Source organism: Fonsecaea nubica, assembly GCF_001646965.1.
Source record: "Fonsecaea nubica strain CBS 269.64 chromosome Unknown Scaff60, whole genome shotgun sequence".
Lineage (NCBI taxonomy): Eukaryota > Fungi > Ascomycota > Eurotiomycetes > Chaetothyriales > Herpotrichiellaceae > Fonsecaea > Fonsecaea nubica.
Window position 1 is genome coordinate 170397 of NW_019173733.1, and position 21452 is coordinate 191848.

General features: G+C 53.3%; 7 protein-coding genes across 7 annotated transcripts; 1 reads left to right on the forward strand and 6 right to left on the reverse strand.

Annotated features, from left to right (window-relative positions):
- Window positions 1-323: 323 nt before the first annotated feature.
- On the forward strand, window positions 324-2107 carry AYO20_08060 (hypothetical protein; the record flags this gene model as incomplete). Its single annotated transcript, XM_022646342.1, has 4 exons — window positions 324-654; window positions 753-984; window positions 1037-1720; window positions 1858-2107. The coding sequence occupies 4 exons, from the start codon at window positions 324-326 to the stop codon at window positions 2105-2107; spliced, it is 1497 nt and encodes a 498-aa protein (XP_022497737.1).
- A 195-nt stretch (window positions 2108-2302) lies between these two features.
- On the reverse strand, window positions 2303-4080 carry AYO20_08061 (hypothetical protein; the record flags this gene model as incomplete). Its single annotated transcript, XM_022646343.1, has 4 exons — window positions 2303-3014; window positions 3090-3211; window positions 3305-3606; window positions 3696-4080. 4 exons carry the CDS (start codon window positions 4078-4080, stop codon window positions 2303-2305), a joined length of 1521 nt encoding a protein of 506 aa, XP_022497738.1.
- An 865-nt stretch (window positions 4081-4945) lies between these two features.
- Window positions 4946-5817, reverse strand: AYO20_08062 (hypothetical protein; the record flags this gene model as incomplete). Its single annotated transcript, XM_022646344.1, has 2 exons — window positions 4946-5707; window positions 5755-5817. The coding sequence occupies 2 exons, from the start codon at window positions 5815-5817 to the stop codon at window positions 4946-4948; spliced, it is 825 nt and encodes a 274-aa protein (XP_022497739.1).
- Window positions 5818-6675: 858 nt separating this feature from the next.
- Window positions 6676-8576, reverse strand: AYO20_08063 (hypothetical protein; the record flags this gene model as incomplete). Its single annotated transcript, XM_022646345.1, has 6 exons — window positions 6676-6878; window positions 6936-6991; window positions 7043-7088; window positions 7143-7886; window positions 7937-8119; window positions 8177-8576. The coding sequence occupies 6 exons, from the start codon at window positions 8574-8576 to the stop codon at window positions 6676-6678; spliced, it is 1632 nt and encodes a 543-aa protein (XP_022497740.1).
- A 1569-nt stretch (window positions 8577-10145) lies between these two features.
- AYO20_08064 (hypothetical protein) lies at window positions 10146-11560 on the reverse strand (the record flags this gene model as incomplete). The annotated part of the gene is made up of 3 exons (XM_022646346.1): window positions 10146-10607; window positions 10665-11157; window positions 11214-11560. The coding sequence occupies 3 exons, from the start codon at window positions 11558-11560 to the stop codon at window positions 10146-10148; spliced, it is 1302 nt and encodes a 433-aa protein (XP_022497741.1).
- A 1754-nt stretch (window positions 11561-13314) lies between these two features.
- AYO20_08065 (hypothetical protein) lies at window positions 13315-14860 on the reverse strand (the record flags this gene model as incomplete). The annotated part of the gene is made up of 4 exons (XM_022646347.1): window positions 13315-14142; window positions 14199-14219; window positions 14291-14500; window positions 14825-14860. 4 exons carry the CDS (start codon window positions 14858-14860, stop codon window positions 13315-13317), a joined length of 1095 nt encoding a protein of 364 aa, XP_022497742.1.
- A 596-nt stretch (window positions 14861-15456) lies between these two features.
- AYO20_08066 (hypothetical protein) lies at window positions 15457-17206 on the reverse strand (the record flags this gene model as incomplete). Its single annotated transcript, XM_022646348.1, has 2 exons — window positions 15457-15503; window positions 15571-17206. The coding sequence occupies 2 exons, from the start codon at window positions 17204-17206 to the stop codon at window positions 15457-15459; spliced, it is 1683 nt and encodes a 560-aa protein (XP_022497743.1).
- Between the last annotated feature and the right edge of the window lie 4246 nt (window positions 17207-21452).

Consider the following 21452-nt stretch of genomic DNA (forward strand, 5'->3'; position numbering starts at 1 on the left):
GGGGCGTGCGATTGCTGTGGACTTAACTGTTGGCTCAAATACATGCTGTCGTGGAGATCCCTTTCCTGATTGGGCGTTAGCGGATGTCGTGATCATATGTCAATATGGTATCATGGCCGCCAAATGTCCAAAGACTACGCCTGAATCGCAGACGAGAGATGCTGTCAGTGGAAGAAATTCTGGAGATGACCGACGACGTTGCAGTGTGATTGTGTAACAATGATCCACGAGAAAGGGTCCCTAAAAGCTGAAGATACTTATATCTCGGCGCCAATGGCATTTCCCAGACCACAATATTCTTATTTCTCAAGCAGAGGGACAAGATGGCCGCCAATGAAGCTTCGATTGAAGCGGACAAGATCACTGCCGTCCAGTCTAGTCCTGCTTCGGTCGCCAGTTCTCCAACCAATTCCGCCGACCTCGACGACGTCTACCATCTGTACAAGCGCAGTGATGATCAAGAAATCGACCCGGCCGAATCCAAAAGGGTGCTGCGAAAGCTTGATGTGCGATTAGTCCCTATCTTGTTTCTCATCTACTTGCTACAGTATCTCGACAAAAATGGCATCAACTATGCCAGCGTGTACGGTTTACAAAAGGGCACGAATCTGCACGGCCAAGATTACTCCTGGTTAGGCTCCATCTTCTACTTCGGTAAGAGCTGGCCCCGACTTCAACAGTGGCGCCGCTGAACATCTCAGGTTATCTGTGGGCGCAGTATCCGGCGGGGTATCTCTTACAAAGACTTCCAGTCGGAAAGGTGATTGGTGCCACCACAATTGCCTGGGGTATTATCCTGATCACAACGCCGGCATGTTCCAGTTTTGCCGGCATCGCTGTCAACCGCTTTCTGCTAGGCACGTTTGAGGCGGTGGTGAACCCCGGGTTCATTCTCATTATGAGTATCTGGTACACGTCGCTGGAGCAACCCTTGAGACTGGAGGCCTATTATTGCACAAATGGCATTGCAACCATGTTTGGCGGGTAAGTTTTCTAGGGTGATTCTTTCGAATCAGGATACTGACAGCGTATCGAGCTTGATCGGCTATGCTGTTGGTCATATCACAACCGGGCTACCACGCTGGATGTACGTCTTTATTATATTCGGCAGCATCAGTATAGCTCTGGGCATCCTCGCCCTCATCATGCTCCCGGATCTTCCCTCGACTGCCAAATTCCTGACCGAGGCCGAGAAAGTGATTGCCGCGAAGCGTGTCTCCGCCAACCGACAGGGAATCAAGAACCGCCATTTCAAGTCGTACCAGATGTGGCAGACGTTCAGGGACCCCAAGACGTGGATCTTGTTCGTCATGGCCGTCGGCGCGCAGGTCCCGAACTCGGCAATCACTCAGTTCACGTCGCTGGTGATCAAATCGTTCAACGTCGACACTTTGGGGACGCAGTACCTTCAGATCCCGGGCGGCGCGGTCCAGTTCCTCGCCCTCCTCGGCGGGGGCATCATCTGCTCCAAGTGGCCGAATCTCAGATGCATCACCATGATCGTGGCCAACACGATCTGCATCGTGGGGTCCTCGCTACTCGTCGGGTTGCCCGACAGCAACAAGTGGGGCCGGATGGTCGGGCTATGGTTGTGTTTTTTCCAAGGCCTGGGCTTCAGCATGAGTTTGACCATGGTCAGCTCTAACGTCGCCGGGTATACGAAGAAGCAACTCACAGCCGCGATCCTTTTCACCGGCTACTGCGTCGGCAACATTATTGGGTGAGTATTTTTCCGTCTTCTCCCTCAAATAGTCAAGCTCCCCCTTCTTTCTATTCTCTTTTCATCATCGTCTTCAACGACGAAAACTGTGCCGCCATGGATAAAATACTCTTAACTAACCACACGAAACCCGACAGACCGCAAACCTTCAAGTCGAGCGAGGCGCCGCGATACCATTCCGCCTACGTGGCCATGCTGGTCGGGTACACGATCAAGCTGGTGGCAATCGTCGTCTTGTACATCTACATGTTCCTCGAGAACAAGAGACGGGACCGCGAGGCCGCCGCGTCGGGCGTGGTGGAGGTGGACGAGGAGAAAGAGGCCATCGAAATGGGCATGCACGACGTCACGGAGCTGGATAACAAGGGCTTCAGATATACGCTCTAATAACGCCATAGTGCCAGGCAAAGTGCTCGATCATGAAATGAAGATTTGAGGACCCCTAAGAACAGTCCGACAAAGGGGCTGCGGGAGAAAAGGAAAAAGCAAGTTGATTTGAAGTCGTTTCTATCTCAAAGTTCCTCCCTCCTTTTTTCTTCTCTTTGTCTATCTTTTCATATTGACGGGATTTTCGCTCTTTTGTCAACTCGGAATGTTGTGCTGTTCCATCATCCGTTCCCACATCTCTTGCGCGCAAGGCACGAGCTTCTCATGCCATAGGAACTTGCGGAGCATTTCCAGAAAGGCTTCGGAACACCTCACGGCCGGGACACGGACGTAGAGGCGCCGGAGCATGTCGCGCTGCATGGACGCTGGGACGCCGTAGTCGACGCCCGCAGAAGCGAGGAGGAAGACGGCCCACGCAACAAAGTCATGCCCGGCGCCGTCGATGGGGTGCAGCTGCTCAAAGATGGACTGGCACAGTGTGCGCAGCGTCGTCTCCATGGACTGATACGTGCGTCGCGAGCTGTTGACGGGCCCGCTCCCCTTGGTGGTGACGTCGAAGAGGAACCGGCCAAAGACGAAGCTCAGCGTCACAACGGCTTTCTCGAGCGGCCGGGCGCCCGAGTCCATCGACAGCCGCATCATCTCCACGGCGATGGACGTGTCCACAGGGAACTCTGCGGGGCCTTTCTCGACCGTCTTGGTCATGCGGTAGAGAAGGCGGATCACTTGGATCGACAGTCGCGTTTTCAGGGCCAGGTCGCTGAATCCCTCGGGCAGGGTCGACAGGACTTTGGAGAGAGATGGCGGGAATGGATGGGTTGGATACGTCAGCGTGCTGTCCGGGGTGATGTTGGTATTTGGGGAGCGACTGCGTCTCTGGATCGCATAGTCGCACATCATCTCAGTCCTGTCAAGGTGTGTGTCAATAAGGGGGGGCATTGGACCATCTGATACTTGGGTCTAAAAGTCGTGGATTACTCACGCGGTGACAGAATATCGCGTTTGAGGCGGCATATCACTGGTGGACAAGCCGCCGCGCAGATCGACAATGCGCCGCAGTCCTTCTCGATGTAGCTCGACGTGGTCATCTTGTCCGCGATGGAACTGTCGAGCAAGGCACATGAATCAACACTCTCTCGAGATCTTAGAGCATGGTTGCAGGAGGCACAAGAAAGAGAGGTCCGAGAAACTGCTTACATCTCCAGCCATCAATGCTAAGACGGTGTGGATGGTCACATCGTCGCAACACAGCCGCGGCACGGTGAGACGATGATGGAGCTTCCGCATCACGCTCCCTCGAAGGCTCAACAAGGTCTGCTGGAGCTCTTCCGGAGAAGAACCCAGCTGGCTCGCGGGTAGCTGACTCCATACGAACAGCATGGTCGCCTCAAAGAGCAGGTCAGCCTGCACGGCCATCCGGAAGAGGTGTGACAAAAGCCAGTTGCCCCCGTGGCCGTCCTGGTAATTGCCAAGGTTCATGGGCGCATAGATCTGCGTGTCTGGGAAGCATTAGTTGTTGACGTTTTGTCCACCTGCAATAGATCGGCGTCGGAGGGAATAGGAGCCGTGATCAAGGAAACGGGCGTACAGTAGTCCACTGTCAACTGCACTCGGCCGGAAGACCGCATGGGATAGGAATTGAAAGGATCGCAACGGAGACTCCCCGGGGCTGCCTGTAGGTGAGGCTCCCAGGAGACGACTGCGACGCGCACATCTTCGCCTTTGACACGATCATCATCGTCGTCCCAGCTGGGTGCCGTTGATCTCTCTTCAGTCTGATCACTGCCCACATTTCCAGCTTCGTGGGGGATTTGCTCCCAGGCAAGGACTCTGGGCCTCTTAGACCGAGCAGACTTGTCCGTCGCGGGCAGGGTGGCCTTGAGTTCCTTGCGCCGCTGGTTCTGGTAGGAGCTGACCTGCCATTTTTTGGCGCGCGACTTCAGTTGGTCCACGTGGGTATAGGTGATGAACATGATGGAGTATAGAGCAGAGGCAAGAGGAAGAGGCTGTGGCCTCGGCGTGGAGCTATCATCGAGACGCAATGGTGGGAAACATCTTCATGACCTGTGTAAATAGAAGAGGAAGCCTATAAGAGAGTGTGAGATGGAATCCACGCGAATCAAGGAAAACATATAGAGTCGACACTCACGACGTGCCAGTCCTCGTACCGAAAATAGCCCCTTGAACCACCCTGACCACCTCGCTAGACATGTACATGTACCTGGTACCCAGCCCTATGCTTCATTCTTTGTAAGCACCGCCCTGTTTCCTCGCCAGTGATTAGTGCCCTGAAGCCCCCCAAGTACTCGGTATTACTCGTAGGCGAACTCAGATTGTTAGCGAGAAGACCGCGAGCGACTGTGCCAATCGGATGGGCTACCTGGGTGGCGATTTGGCGAGCGATGACTCAACTTGCATAGGCGCAACCAAGCCTGTAAAGAGGCGCAGAGCCATATCTCGAACGGTGAGAAACCGAGCCAACGAGATGCGTGGTCTGCACATGAACGAAGTGCGAGTAAGAGGAGGAGAAAGACAGGGAAAGAGAGACACACACAAGACCGCCTAATCGATGGTCTTCTCCCAGACGGCTCAGGTGTGACATACGCGAGACTTATTGATGCAGGAACGGCCGAGGAAACTAGCGAAACACCCCGCGACCACAGGGTCAATCAACAACATGGCATTTTGGTGAATAACTAAGACCGAAAAAAAAAAAGCCATTTGCATTGCCCGATTCGAAGAATACTAGAACCTAGAAACTAGAAACTCGCATGTGTACCCTCGTACTGTGATATGCCCAATTCAACATTCTCTGTTATCCTGATGTTATCCCGCTCTTCACACCCCAATCTTCGCAATGGGTAACCCCTTCAAGTCCTCGGTGGTGTACTCGTCGTGCCTTTTGAACCCTAGTCCGCCCACGCCACTGAGTCCGTCCTGTCTGCCCAACGGGGTCATGTCCAGCCAGGTGAAGGTGTTGATGATGGGCTCCCCACCGCGGGCATAGCTGCTGTAGCTGTGGTAGATCTTGCCCTCCTCGTCGCCGATGCCGGTCAGCTCGCCACCGAGCACAAACACCGAATGGCCTGGCTGCTCGCCCGTCGCGAAGTGGGCGAGCCCGCGCTTCTCCATCTCGGCCTTGTCCTTGAAGTTGTACTCGACGGGCTTGACGGCCTCGTCCTGCGTGGCGCCAAAGTCGTAGTTGAAGCTCGACCCGAACGATGAGACCCAGGGAAACGACCAGCCCATGCGCTTCTTGTACGCCCGGATCTTGTCGATCGGGGCACGGCTCACGGCGACGAACGTGGTCGAGTGGCCGTTCAGATGGCGCAGGTCTGGCACCGAGTCGCCCAACAGCGAGCAGCTGGCGCATGCCTCATCCCAGTCCGGGCTGAACATCAAGTGGTAGATGATGAGCTGCGGTCGTCCGTCAAAAAGGTCTGCGAGGCTGACCTCCTTCCCATCCTCGCTGGTGAAGCTGTACGGGGTCGTCACCTCGACCACAGGGAGAGCTCGGCGTTGGCGAGCGAGCTTGTCGCGGGCCCTGGTGTTCTCCTTTTCGGCCTCAAGGAGGGACAAGCGGAGAGGAAGGTATTCAGCCTGCGAGACGATCTTTGAAGGTAATGGGAGGTTAGCAACGAACAAACCAGTTGGGAGTCTGGGGAGAGGAAGAGAGCAGAAGGGAGGGCAATCACCTTGACCTTAGCCATTTTGATCTTCTCTTCTACTGGCGAGACTTTTGGGGGGGTTTTCCAACACGATGTGCGTTTCTGCAGTGAGTAATGGCAGAGACTGGTCTGAGGCTTGTGGACGAGAGAGATGAGTTGCTGTCCTCACACTTTGTTCGCTGAAGAGAAGGTCACAGAAGCAGAACTCAACCACCTCAGCTCTTTATATTCAATCCCCCTGGCACCCTTCCACCCTTTTTCTCTTGACCAACTAATCCCTGGTCGTCGTATACAGCGGCACGCAAATACATGCATCCCAGGCACTTGGGCTGAATTGCCCCGTTGCCGACGTATTATATTGTCCGCGATACGAACGAAGCGCTCCTCTCATTCCCCTCCCTTCCCGCACTGGCTCAGGGTCTTTTCTGACGAAACTGTGCCTGGTACTACTGGTAGACGCTCGAGATCTACAAAACGCGCCGTCAGCTGATCTGGCGTGCGTGCCTCTCAATCCCCTGCACCTTCGTATTCTCCGTCTTTCTGCCTGGCGGTGCCTGGAGCTTCACCACCACGCGCCTTGGACCGCTGAAGGTTCATTTTTAACAAAGGGACAACACTCGGATTTTCTAATCAATGCTGATAAATCCCTCGATGATCGCCTCAATCTTGCAATGCGCAGGGCTAGGTTGGGAAGGTCTCACTCGTTGAGGCGACCAACACACATATGGTAGGCATCGATCAGTACGGCATTCGTCAATTGTACGGACCCATCCCAAGTCTGACTGAAGAAATCGGATACATCATCATATCTTCATGAAAAAACCTTCCAATTTCTGGAGAATACAGGTCCGACGTGGCAGCAATCTTCCGGTCCTGACACGATCCAGACTACCCGTCTCTTCAAGCTTCAACCTCCTGCTTACGCGGGGTGAAGCACAGACTCAAGGGCGCCAGCTCCAGAGTAAAAGTATCCAGCGTCTTCTCAAGCAGCGCGGTTCCGTCCTCGCCAGGTCCGAATGCGACGTCGAAATTCAACAGGATCTGAGCGGTCACTGAGCGGATTTCCATCAAAGCAAGCTGTTTGCCGATACATGAATACGGTCCTAGAGAGAACATGTCAATTCAGATGCATTAAGAATGAGAACAGGCATCATGCTCACCAATGAGGAAGGGGGCAAATGAGTCGCCGCGCTTGAGCAATTCTGGCTTGCTATACCTGGTGACGACATTAGTCAAGTGTCTTGCCAGCATCTTTGGCCGCTCTTACCATCGTTCGGGAATGAAGTCGTCCGGATGTACATAGCATTCTGGAGCTAGGGAATTCATTTTCAGCGCCGGTCTCACACATTCAGAGGAGGTCAACTCACATCGGAACAAAGGATATAATGGCGCCCACACATTGACGTTACCAGGAATATACGTGCCTCCCACGGTAACGCCTTCGGCTGGCGTTAGCCGGGTGACACCACCGGGGACAGGTGGATGAAGCCTGAGCGCCTCATTGATTGCACCGTTCAAATGCTTGAGGGTGAGTAACTTCGAGGCTTGGAGGTCGCCTTTCAAGGACTGAATCTCTTCCCGCAAGCGGTCGATTTGAGATTGATCTTTGGCCAGATGGAAGAAAAGATGGGTCAACGTTGCTGCAGTCGTGTCACTTCCCGCCACAATGATGAGCCGTGAATCGCCAGTGAGCCAGGCACGTTCGCTGTAGCCGGTGCCCGTCATGGGAGGAGACTGCAAGATCCAGGATGATATGTCTGGTTTGCCGACCTTCATCTTCATTCTTTCCTCCATCATATCTTCGCAGAATTTAATAAACTTTCGGAACTCTTTGGTGATCGGTGGGAACTTCTCGAGGATGAGGAACAGCCATGGCACAGGTCCGAAGATTCCAATCCCGCGCTGCCCAGCGTTGAGGATCTCTATGGCCCAGTGCTTCTGCCCACTCTTGAGCATGTCAAAGTCTTTGGCGTAGGCCAGATCTCCCATGACATCGAAGCTGTAGTAGTTGAACCACTGTGCGGCGTTGACAGGCTGCCCAGAAAAGGCGCGGATCTGTTCGACGAGGCTTTGGGTGTACCGTTCGACGCGAGGTTCGTATTCTCGTAGTGCTGGGATACGTTTAGTCAGAGAAGCGTAACACCCACAAGCACTTCCTTACAGTTTTGAGTGAATCCTCGAGCCCAGGCTTTCCGTCGGAGGTCATGATATTGTCTTGACCGGGTTGAATGCATCGAGGTCAACTCAGAATTGCCCTCGTACCAAGCGGTTTTGGTGCATTTGGAGGATGCTCCATAGAGGACTTCGACCGCATCGGGATGGATCGTGGAGATTTCATTGGGCCCTGAGAACATCAAATCAGCAAACAGGTGACGACCTCCCACAGGTTTTTGCCACGAACCCGTGCGAACAAAGGTCCCGTATTTCTCGTGCATTCTGGTCAGATGCTTGTAGTTGTCAACGTGCGGAGCCACCTTCCACACGTGCCATAGTTTCGATATCTTTGCGCCAAACGGGCCGGGAAAAGAGCGCAGCCGGTGGAAGAAAGCTCGGTAGAGGAACAGGCTCGAGTATAATCCGGTCAGGTAGGTGGTGTAGAGGACGGCCGTCTGCTGGAGAGCCAACACCACAGGGACCCCAAAGGTGAGCTGCGCTACGGTGGCGATGATAGGAAACGTCACAAAGGCCACAAAATATTGAAATGCTTGACGATGGTGCTCCCCATGGATGAAGTATGTCAGATGGGACACCACCCCCAGCACAGTGCCCACTGCAGCGATCTGGCTCAAGGAGAGGATCATGGCTGTGTAATTCCTATCAGATGAATGGAGCCCGGGGTCTCAAGGGAGATACCCTCCTGGAAAGGAGCATTTGCCCTCTGGCAAAGGTCAGATAAATGCTGACCATATGTAGACAAGGTGCCCATCGAGAAGACTGGCGGGGGTTCGTTGTCGACACCACCGAGTCACCCAGTGTACGAAGGATGCTCTCCACGTTCGCCGCCTTGCTCAAACAGTCCTACCGACTTCAAACCTCGGAACTAGTCTGTCAAGTTGACAGACTCTGCGAAGACGTCCAGCCCCAAGCAACTCCGCAATTCGACGACTGGTCGATGCGGGGATGCGGGTCTCGGTGCTCGGTGTGCATCTGGGGTGCTTCAGGCAGCGAGTAGCAAGCAAGAGGATTTCAAGACACCAAGATTGAACATGGGAATCACAGTGGTTGGTGACACGACCTTGACGAGTCAGTCAGTTGTGCCAATTGTGCCCCAAGGATATAATGGGCGACCAAGCGACCAAACCAATGACGTCAGGTGGAGGTTGTGGTACGTTCGACCGTTTTGTTAGTCGCGCAGTCAGTACGGTTGATCACAAGACCATATACTGTACCTCATCATCATGACTTGTCCAGGCAGCTGCCAGGCTGCCAGGCCATCGACGTGTCACTCACTGGAGCATCATGTTCACCAACTAGAAGAATTATGGCATGTTCCTCACCTTTGCAACAAGATGTGCTGTCGATCACTCTCACACGTCTCAGCGCCGTTGCATACCGCATGGGCCAACCATGTCCGGACTCTGCCTTGACACGGTCATTGTGACCCTCAACGGCGACGATCGATTGACGGGTACAAAGAGTTGCAAAAACAAGTGCGGCAGACTCGACTACTAAAACCATCTGGACTCTTGGACGACGAGACCGGAGACACTCAGAGCCGAAATGACTGGACTGTGTTCTGAGACGAACTCGACCTCCTTGTAGGATCTGGTTGGTGTTTCAAGGGGTCGAGCGACCGCGTCACATGGATCGATTGGGCGAGAGCTGGCCGGGGGTTTGAAAGCGAGCTTCTGAGGAACCAGTCTGGACCTCGACCACACGAAGTATACCTCGTACTCGTACGGGTAGGTCCTTTGGCCCCCTTTTTGCCGGCGACCATGGAATGAATGAAAGAATTACGAGTCCTGGTTTGTTCTGGTCTGAGTCTCCCGATTCAATTCAGCTTGCTGGCTAGTCCGCTATCCACAATGCACAAGGGTAATTTTCCTGGCGAGCCTTGCTCGATCCCGCACGCCCGCCTCCAAATCAGAGTTCCGTGGTCGCTCGCACTGAAACGACTTTTTGCTTCTCCTTTGCTCTGTTGCCTTCTCGCTCGTCATTCCCGCCACAACACACTTCACCGACTCCTGGCGTCTGCTGACCCTTCTCCCCAAAGCAGAAAGACGGATTCTGGTTATACACTCTATGACATAGAAAAGAAAGTAAAGAGATAAAAATGCTGCGTCATGTGGGAACGATCAAGATAACAAACCTGTTCCTCCCTTTTTGGTTCGGTGTTTTTCTGGCGTCATCACACATTGACAGAATCACATTCATGCAATGAGGTCTCGAGCGGCAAATCGTCCACGTCCACGGCCGTAGCGGCCACGGCCACCGCCAAATCTGCCCCCACGGCCAGATCCGGTGTTTCCTCCAGTCGTAGAGTTCGAGCCAGTTGCACCGGTTTCAATAGAAGAAGCGGCCGACGTGGTGGCAGCTGCACCGTTTCCAGCGCCATTGCCAGCGCCGTTTCCGTTGCCGTTGCCGTTACCGTTGCCGTTTCCGTTTCCGCCTGCAGCAGCGGTGCTTGTCGCAGCAGCAGCAGCAGTGGTAGAGCTGGCTGCGTTGCCACCGGCGTTGCCACCAGCGTTACCGCCGGCGTTACCACCTGCATTGCCGCCTGCATTTCCACCGGCATTTCCACCAGCGTTGCCACCTGCATTTCCGCCCGCATTGCCGTTGCCTTGGCCGACGGTGAACTTCTGGCAATCGTCTTGAGCACCTCGTTGAGCAACCTAATTCCAGTTAGCTTTTGCTTCTCTATAAGGAGAAGCGTAGTGTTCAGAACTTACCGGCATAAGGACAGGCTGGTGGTTAGATGCGCTGTTCATTGTACAGATACGGTAGAACCCAGCAGGAAGGCCAGCGTCAACGGTGGCCGAAAGAAGACCTCTTCCATTGCCATCGTCATTGATACCCTTGAAGAAGGCAAAGGTTTTCGGGTCCGGGGCATTGGTGGGAGCCAGACTGTCGCCGAGATCCTGGACAGTGACGTGGCAATGGCCAACAATGTTGCCGCCTTGCAGTTCTTGAGGAGCAGCATAGTAAGTGGTGAGGGGATCGGTGAAGGAACCGGCGACCAAGTTGGTCAATTGGACTTGAATGTCGAAGGATTGGTTGGGGGTCAAGTCGTCTCCAGGGCCAGGGAAGATGACAATGGCCGAGACCATATTGTTGTTGGAAGGAATGTCACCCATGACCACACCGTTACACGACCCGGCGGTGTTCTGAGTTCCATTGGTCAAAGTCTTGCCTGTGCAGAAGTTGATGAAGTTGGCCGGATCACTAGAGGGAGTTAGTCACTTCAGTGATCAAGAATGAGAATCACGCAAAACACATACGTATCGGAGTTGGCTTGTTGAGCATTGGGGTTGCCGATGAAGTTGCTAGCAGCTTGGACGTTGCTCGCGAGCAAGGTAAGATCGTCACCACCACCGTTGCCGCCCGCATTGCCGCCAGCGTTACCACCCGCATTGCCACCTGCATTGCCACCAGCATTGTTGTTGCCGTTATTGCCATTGTTGCCTCCTGCAGCCGCAGCAGTGGTAGAAGCCGCGGCGTTTGCGTTGGTTGTAGTTGCAGCTCCGGCATTCCCGCCATTGTTTCCACCACGGTTTCGCTGGGCAACGGCGCCTGTCGTGAGGCCGAAAGTGGCAATTGCCAAGGTCAAAAGTTGAGATGTCTTCATTGTGTCGGTTCGGAGTTTGGTGATATCAAACAAGCCTTTCCTTTGGGAATTTGGACTTGGGAGTGCGGGATCAAAAAAGATGTGTTTTTCAGAGGGATAGCAATCGAACGAGAGACTTCGCGGTCAACGCGGTCTGAACCAGAAAAAAAAGGAGTGTACGTTGGAAGAGAACAAAAAAAGCTGCTTGGAACGGTCGCAATTCAATTGCTGCGAAAGGAATGTAGAGGCACTGCCACGATGGAGAGAAGTAACACATTGATGCGAAGGAAAAACCGACCTCTTATGCATTCTGCTTGGCACAGGTCTCAGGTCTCTTCGGACCGTAACGTCGTTGGGGGGCAAGATGGGTGTGTGGTCCATGGTGATTTCGTCTGAGGCTGCAAATGTTTCCAGGATGGAAGATGACACAGAAGAGGCTCTCTAGGTGTCCCCGTGCGTCAGGTCAGGGAGGGCATAGTGCCAGCCTCGAAGGTTACAGGTTGGTCGCAACATGGCGCCGCAGCGTGGTTGCGAGGGCGATCAAGCATTGCCAATGTTTTAGAAACACAATTAGCTCACCTAGAGGCGAGACAGGACGGGCAAGAAGGGAGAATGGAGAGGGGACCAAGGTGAAGCTGAGAGAGTTTCGAGACGTGTCGGAGAACCCAGGGAAACAGGCGTGTCTGAAACGGGCGGCTGTAGCGAAGCCTGGAGTGAGGCCACCCAATTGGTAGTTTGAGGTCTTAGCAAGGTTCCACCGTTCATGTATGCTAGCCGTATTTGGGCTGAGATTTCTGCTAAACCACCACCAGCCGCGTTTAGCGTGTCTTGGTGAATCACTAGAACCTCCTGCCCTTCTCCTGACGACGTCATATTGCCTCCCAGTAATCCCTCCTCCAACCTCCATATTACGGGTCTGCGAGGTTGAGTAGCAAAAACACAAACCTCCTCCTGCAATGTCCGCCTTTCTTCTAGTACCTTTAGTACCTTGGTTGAACTGTAATGAAGACCTCCACTTCACCCTCCGCCCCCTCCGCTAAGAGGGTCTCGTACCTTCCCGATTTTGCCATCTGCAACCGCCCAGACCACGTTCTTCCCACCCTCCTAAAAATAATTCATTTTGACAAGCACCATGGCTGGCCATCTCTTAGCCTTTACGGAGTACTTACTCCACGATCGTGAGAAAATTCCCCCCTGCCAGTCACACTGCTGGGGCTCGCACTCAAGCTTTGGTCAAGCTTTGCTTGTGCCGATTACCGAATCGCCCACTCTCCGGACTCAGCTTGAAGCGCTCCTTGGTTCGAGCGCCTCAACCAGCGTTCGACCATTTTCCCCTTAGTGAGTTAACCCCGAGGGAAAAAGGCTTAGATGCGGCCGTTCTCCTCAGGGCTTACCTCGTACCTCGTAAGAGCACGGAAAACGGCCATCGAAGCGCCTTCTGTCCTCCACCCCATGATTGCGTCAAGGGCTGAAGCGAGAGCTTCACCCTGTTCAGATGAAGCAAGGACGGAGTACCAGTATTCAGTCCCACGTTACACAATAATTTGAGCCACGTAAAGCTTGTCAATTAACGTTGCAACGTGGGCGGAACCATCTTCGCTCCGTAGACGGATCTGGGCGACCCGCGCAAGGCATGCTGGCTCACCCTCGGCGTCGACACTATCCGACTTCAACCTCGCCAGGAGAAATCTAAAACTCGGTTCTCCAGGCGCGCAGACCCCCTTCCCTCCTGTCACTAGTCGGTGCACCGTGCCATGGCTTGTGCTCGACAAAGATTAGAAACCCAGAATTTCCCCTTTCAGATGCAAATTCGCCCTGCCCGATAGAATCACATTCGCGATGCTCTTCTTCCCTTGCGCATTGGTCTTGACGTCCACCTCGACTGCGATGGTGCTCAGCCTCCCCATTTCTACTCCCTGTTGGATGCCAAATACTTTCCTCTCAGTCTTTGCCTCTCCCAGCTTCAGTTCCTCTGTTTTCTTTGCGATTTCGGCATCGTCTTTTCCGTTGCCCGCTGCCTCCTCCGCAGGTTTTTCCGGCTCCGATGAAGCGCCTGGGCCTGGGCTGCCCAAGGCCAGATAACAAGCCAGAGCGCAACACGCACTCCCAGTCCCCGGATCCTCAATGCCGTGAGAAATCATCCTTGCTTGGATGTTGTGGATAGCTGGTTCCCCAGGCTGTTCCGACTTTGCGAGGACTCTATAATACATACATCCCACGAAACTCGGTGACCACTTAGTATCCAGCTCCGCCTCTGGCGACTTGGCTGCCTGCAAGGCGCCAAAAATCTCGGCATTGTCAGAGAGGTCGACGAGGACAAAGGACATGCCCTTGACAATCGAGACCAGAGGAAAGGTCTTGTCCCTTTCCTTGTCGATTGTCGGGACGATTTGAATATGCGGCTGTGTGGAGATGATATTGTTGATCGGAACGCGATGGGCGTGAATGTGGAAGTTGAAGGGGACTGCGCAGGCAGCCACTTGACGGTAAGGATTGAAAAAGATGGGTATGCGACCGGCCTTTGTCAGCAGCACGGCGGTCTGCTTTTGAGTGTCTCGATCGGCCGGCCCGCCGTAGTGCATTCTCTCGAGATAGCTGAATATCTGATGGGGTAAGATTAGCACTTCTCACACTCGGTGAAGGACCATAGTGAACGTACATAATACGCTGCTCCGATGACCTGGTAAGTTGTGTCAGTCCGATCCCATCTTCACCAACCGACGCCACATCTCTCCGTGTTGCGAGACTTACAGGATGACCGGCAAAAGGCAACTCCTCCCCAGTCTCCGAGAAGATCTCCAGTAGCCGGGGTTGACCGGGACCTGGAGCATCATGCAAAAAGGCCGTCTCGGAGAACCTGAACTCCCTTGCGATCTGGGCCTTGCGTTTTTGGGAGAGCGCGTTCCCATGCACGGAAACGACGGCCAAGGGGTTTCCCTGGAATTTCTCAGGGGAAAAGACCTAGAAAGTAGACGGTATCCCGTCAATATTCGAGGGTCTCCTAACGCTGTGACAGCAAAAGTAGCGCGGACAAAGGACTTTGCAAGATGAGAAACATTCGAATCGCGAAAGTATCAAGCGCCATTCGGTGCATGATCTGAAAATCAGGACTAGCACAGCAATATCGGGTCTGGAAGAAGGACGAGTACACGAGAAACATGGAGTGCTCGAGTTGGGAAACTCATCCCACGTTGCCCTTCCGTGCCATCTTGACCGCAGCAGCAAATGCAGCGAAGTGGTCAATAAAAACGAGAATATTCCGCAGAGCGTGAAAATGAGACATACCACCATGGTCACAAAGGTATGAGGGCCCGACGCCATTTTGTTTCCAGTCGGGTTGATGTAGAGAGTGAGACGGGGAAACCAAAGGTTCGCTGAATTCAGGACGTTATATGCCTCGATCTCGTCGTGTTCTGTGCCGTTATCAAACCTCGGTCATGATACTTTTGCGGGTTTCGTCCAGCAGCAGCACTCTTCACCGTCAAAACTGGCACTTTAGCCAAGCAGCGTTCAGTGATGACAAGGTGCGACATCAGCTTAATCAAGTGTCGGAACAAAGTGTCGGAACATGAGGTAGTCAGGTCGGATTAAGGTTGGTCCGGATACAAGACTCGGTAAACCTTCCATAGTTAAATATCCCCTTACCCCCCTTGCCCTCTACCTAACCTGTTGCCTGGGTGCCTGGCAGGTACCAAGCACAACCAATCTCAATGGATTTGTGTCATATTGGACACGGCCTGCTCTCAGCAATTATAGCGAACATCCTTATACGCGCGCTGAATCTGAATATCTGGTGCTTACTCCCGTTCCAAGGCGTGTTTCTGTGACCAGGACCCACCAGAAATGTCCTCAACTCCATCCTGGACACGTTGACTTTCCCCCGCTGAAGGTCACGCCAGACCCCTTTCGACACGCTCTTACATCCAGTCGTTCTTCGCGCGGACAATGACATCCCAACCGCTGCCTGAAGAGTGTTATGCTCGAGTATCCGCAGGCCTGAAATACTTTCCGAGGCATCTGGCAGGTCACACCGTCAATCTCGACTGATGGGTGTGACGGGTAAGGTATGCTTGCCTTGCACCGAATGATACTGTTCAGCCCGGGTTTGGGAGCAAGGATTTCAAGAGGGTGGGAGGCTCTGTGTTGGTGGCTCTGCTCGAAGACAAAGTATGTGATGTGTGCTGTTCTCGATGGAGTATCGACCTGGATATCGTGCAATCTCAGCCGGTGATGGGTCTGATCTACGGCCTTTGCTCCAACAAGGAGATCATGGATTCCACGCTCTTCCTCATGGACCACGAAACGAGCAATGGCAAAGGCCATGCAGCTTGTCCATCCCCTCTCACTTACACCCGCTTCGTGCAGGAGGCTAAGCGCTTCGTGGCGCAACCTCGATTCTCGACACCGAGTTGCCACGAAGAACAAAGGCGATAAGACCCCGAGACTCGGACTCAAGACGCTCTGCTTTCTTCGAGGACCAGCAGCGTTCAGATGTATGATTTTCCTGCAACAGCTCACGATGAACTCAAAGTCGACGTGAAATGCGTCAAATCCTGCCTCGTCAGGCAGTCCAAGCGTCCAAAACATAACGTTGGCCACTCGGAGGTGAAGGCAGAGGTGGACATAATCAAACCCATCTTCTGAGAGCACATTCGTGTGGTGCAGGACCTGGAGTTTGCGATCCAGGCTGTCGAATGCCAGAACAATCTTCTTTTCAAGGGACTGTGACGTTCCAGGCGTCGAGCTTCCTCGCAAAACACATTTAAGCAGCCGGTCGACCGCATCGAGAGCACCACTCGCATGTGAAATGTTGGATATCTGATCCACATCGTAGTCGAGATGATAGTTTTCCGGGATCCCTGACCTAAGCGGGGGAAAGTCGTCCGAAAACGTGCAGGCATGGTTGATGAGCTCGTCGAGCGACGGAATAAACATAGTAGCGAAATCGCTGGGCATGTCCCGAGAACTGACCCATGAAGATGCGTCGGTGCCAAATCTCTCTTGCAGGATGCGGTACGCCGCCATGATGTGCATGGTGGCTGAAGACGTCTTCTCGATCCAGAACTGCATGGCCAGAAACAACAAACAACAGGTCAACGAGACTTCAATCGGCAATGTTGCTGGATCAGCAGTCCGAATCAGGCGCATTGCCTTGTGCGTATGTGACATGGCCAGCGCCGAGATCTCGGGACGTGGTTGTGCTTGCATTTCAGCCGCCAATGTGATATTGTGGAAGGGAGCTTGGAGAGCACCCAGGGCAGTCAAGCCGTGTCGAACAGCGTCATGGCGAAGACCTAGCTGGGGCGCGAGGCGTGTCCAGAAGGGCATCGAGTTGAGCTGGAATGTCGCCAAAATCTTACTCCCAACTTGGACAAAGTACTCGTATCTTGTTTTGTCCAACTCGCAATCGAAGTGGAGGACGGGCGGCGGTCGATACTCGAAGACGCGGGCCACAGGGACCTTGTAACCTGGACACGGTAGACCCGTTCTGCTGCATCGAGCACAGTGCGGCCGCTCCTCGCTGCATTTGATTCGCCTCTGCTTGCATCGAAGACAGCCAGTCAAGACTTTGGAGTGCCATCTTCGTTTCCTGGTTCGTGGATGAGAACATTGTTCAACCCCAGTGGCAGGGCTCCGCAGGTCGATGACAGACATGAGAGTTGGCATCTTCGCTGACACTACCATCCTTGCTGTTGGATCTCAGACCTCGGGGAGTTCCAGTTGCGTTGGAACACTTTCAGGCGAAGAGAAAATGGACCCAACTCCAGGTGTGGATGTATCCAAGTTGTGTATGTATAGGTGGTTATCCTGCCTCAAGTTGGAATACCTCAGGCAGCACAAGGAACCTCAACGATATATAACTGGTCATTGAAGGATTTTCGTCTTTGGCAGCGTCCGGCTTTACAAGTCCTTGTATTTGTGTCGAGCTAGTGTTGGTCCCTTTACCGTAAACCATGTCACTGAACGAGGGTTCGCGAGTAGCCCTATCGGCTACCCAATTGTAAGCGAGATATACGAGATACATGCATCTGTCAGGCCCTTCGATTGCAGGCTGAACTACCCCGCAGGACAGTGACTGGAGCACTGCTGCCACCAGTCAATGAGTGGCTTCAACCGGGTGCTTTCGCTGTGGGTGGCCTTACTTCAAAGACATCATCGTCGCCTCGCCATGCCTCGGCAGTCTGGGTAGCGAACCTGGGAGCATCTTCGATTGTCGCGGGTCTCGGCTCCCTGGCGCGTGCAAAGGGAAGTCAAGCTGCTGTTAACATGGACATGGGGTATCGCAGCCTTGCAGCTCAGGCCCACTGCGCGTGTACCAGGAAAGTTAACACAAGACTGACATGCTGGGGTAATCAAGCGACCACTAGGAGGAGGAGAAGCTGAGGAAGCCTGAGCTGGGCGTATCGAATGAAGCACGCCGGTACATGGTTGTTGAGCCACAACCTAACGCACAGTGCGACAAACCTGAGCGCTGGCATGCTTTGAGATGGACGAGCCCCAGGACTATGAACACCTCAGTGACGCCCGCAGGACGGGAAGCATTCGAGGCCTTTCCGAGAGCTATTGTGACCCTCGATCATCTAGGATTTTCTGCTGAGAAGACAGAATCCAAAGCTCGAGCGAAATTTCGTGCAGATAAACATCACCGTGCCCACAGCAATGGCAAAGATGGGCGTCAACGAACACCAATATCTGACCATCATTGTCCACAGCCAAACGCAGAGCACCGCCAGAAGCGACAAGCCCGCTAGTCTCAGCATCGAGGGAGGTAGCTGCAAGATCCAGTCGAGGGTGTCCCAGGTGTCGTAGCCCATGTGGGCGAGAATGCAAGCAAGGTACCCAAAGATGACCAGAACATGTATCGTCATGGGTGGAAAGTCCGATGCTACATTCATAGCTTCTGAGCACGAATTAGTACATGAGTCTGGTCGGAAAGAAGGTAAAGCTTGCCCAGTCTTTGTGGAATGTCCTGGGTAGTCGCATCAACTTGTGTTTGCTCGTCCTTGTCGTCGAACCCCAGCAAATCAATTGCATCATTGAACTCCTCGAAGGTGCCTCTGTAATCTCTCTTTGAGGGGAAGACAGTGTGCATGAAAAAGCTCACATCCTCACAAAGTTCCTCGCGCAGAGATTGCATATATTCCTGTATTCTTAGCCGAGTGTCCCTTCGTCTTCGGTAGATTGGACTTACTTCCTCATGTTCCTCACACAGATCTCTCAACTTGAAGATCAACTGTCTGGCTGAGAATCCATGGGAGTTGATACGTTCTGCATCAGCGCCGTGCAGCAGCAATTTCCTTGCAGATTCAAAGGATCGCAAGATAATGGCCATCATTAGTGGAGTCAAACCATTGTCGTCCTCCCACTCCAACTCACTATTCTCGCTTAATACTGTTGCGAGGATAGTTTGGTCTCTGTGAAGAACAGCTGCACCCAACAGAGCCGCTGATGCTGCCCTCCTTGGAAGACCCTCTGCCACCAAAAGTCTTGGAATATTATCTTCGGCTGGAAAAGGGCCATACAATCGGATGTTGCAGTAGCGTGTGTATCTCATTGCTAATCCACAGTGCATCCACGCTGTAGGTGTCCTTGGGGTGCTAGTCGGGTCGTGCGATAGCCAGTAACTGGCTCGTGAGGTGTCTGGGACCATCAGGTAGGGCATTAAAGGCGTCAAACACGAAGCAAGCGACGGCGAAGCATCTGGTAAGAGCATCTCCGCCATGTCAGATCGTAATTTTATCTGGTCACCGGAGGTGTTGAAATAGCAATTCACGTTGTAATGCCCTGTTATTACATTCCATAGGTGGTATTGACGGCTGGTAGTGTCAGCACCGGCCTGAATCAAACGTCTGAAGACAGGACTGTTCCCGAAGGCGGCAGATATCTCAAGATACCGCCGAAGGAACCTGCCACCCTCGTGCTTGGGGTTAAGTTCAGGGAGCTCGCCTGGATACCATAGGAGGGCGTCAAGTTCTGCGGCAGGTCCTCCCGCACACAGAGTTGATAAATAGAGGTCTCTCTCTTCGGCATCAGCCTCGCGCATATCTTTCAACTGCGTCTGTAGACAGATGTCTGGTCCAGTTTTCTTGCGGCTGTTGCCATTAGGTTGACCGCATAGTTCTTGTTGTTCGCAGACCAACTTAGATCGAAACCCTGGTTCCGACCGGGCAATGGTTCGAAGAAGCCAGGAGTTTGCCGGGGTCATGTCATAGTATTCTAGCAGACCAACGTGCCGGCGTACAAAGTCGTGGGCAAAGGCTCTTGGGCCAGTAGCGTAGAGGATCAGAAGAATCGAGTGTCGTTGGTATGGCGTCGCATTCAAGACATCTGAAAGGTCGACTCCCCGGTCTATGACTGAGTCGATAGCATCTCTCTTCTCGTACGCCTGGTTTTCCATAAGGGCTGCAAGCATTCTTGATAGTGTTAGCGTCACCCCCGAGGTGCTTAATCGTCAACCTACTGTTCAGCCTCGTCACTGTCCTGGTTGTTAGAAGCCATCTGATCAAGCAACAAGAGACACATTCTAGACCATGAGCAGTCTCTATGATATGTTCCAGTGATTTTGCAGCTGCTCTGACGGAGAAATATCTGCCTGGAGTCAAGATCGTGGTTCTAGAGCCCGTCAACGACACTTACCTCTAATATCGATCTTGGCTGCTGAAAATATGACAAGACTCTGTCGTCCACTTGGCGAGGTGGTATAAGGTCAAAGGGATGGGCCAGTCCCTGCGCGAACATTTTCTGTAGACCCTGCACATCGCAGGATGACAGGCAATCGACAATTCTAAGGTCCAAATTGAGGTGAGACCTCTGGAATCGTAGAGGTGACGCAGGCGTCATTGAGACGGTGATACACATATCTGATAACCACCTTGGAGGAATGTAGGTGAACTTGGCGTATGTGTGGTCTTCCGATTCGTCCCTCGTCAACGTCAAGGGCTCTTGCGGAATTGAGTCGCAAGTCAGGTCGACCATCAAAGATCCAAACCAGTACTGACGGACGAGACTCATTTCCGTTGCGGCTAATAGGAATCTGGCCGATCGGGGAAGTCGACGCCAAAGTCTTCGAGCCTGCTTGCTACCTTGGTTTAGGTCAATTCCTTGAAATTGGGGGTTGTTACGAGCCGGGACTTGCTTCAACCGAGTAGAGATAAGGTGTAGCCGGCTTTGTATTCCACTGAGCTGTACGGCTTGCTGCAAGAGATAGCTTTCGGTCCTAGACGTGGATAAGCGAATACCTTGGAGTTCCTGGTGGTGCGTCGCATAGTTGGATATCACATTGTGTGAGATGCTGTCAAGCGCCTGGCTTTGGTTTCGGAGTCGCCGCCTGTTCAAAGTCTGAATCAGTGTGATTTCGCAGGGTGTCCTTCCAAGAGACATACTCAGCTACCATAGAGAGCACCACATCGAACCTGCTTATGTTTCCTTGTAGACGTGTTTGCAGCTCCTGGATCTCCGGCAAATGCAAGACCTGTTGGATTCGACCTCGTACGGATTTCGTTGTAATCGTTGTCCGTATCTTTTCCACATGCTCTTTCAACCGTGCATAGTCTGCGGCCATCTGTGTATTGCTTTCCTCCCAAAATTGCCGTAGCTCAACGGGAAGCTCCTCCGGCGTAAACACCCTGATGCGATCTCGAAATTCAAGCAGAATCGACTTGTGCTGCCGAAGCACGGACAAGAGCCGCTCGAGCTCTTCAGGGGCATGGATCAGTCGACGACGAAGCTCGGATAGGGTCTGGACGGAATCGACCACCAGGCCAGCAAGTGTTGTAAGGCTGGCAGCGAAGCCGATAAACGCAACAGACGCCGAAGCAGGATCCATAGTGCCGAAGGTCACTGTAGGGTTTCGGCAGCACCAAGATCAGACGAATGTGTGTGTGTGTGTGTGTGTGTGTGTGTGTGTGTGTGT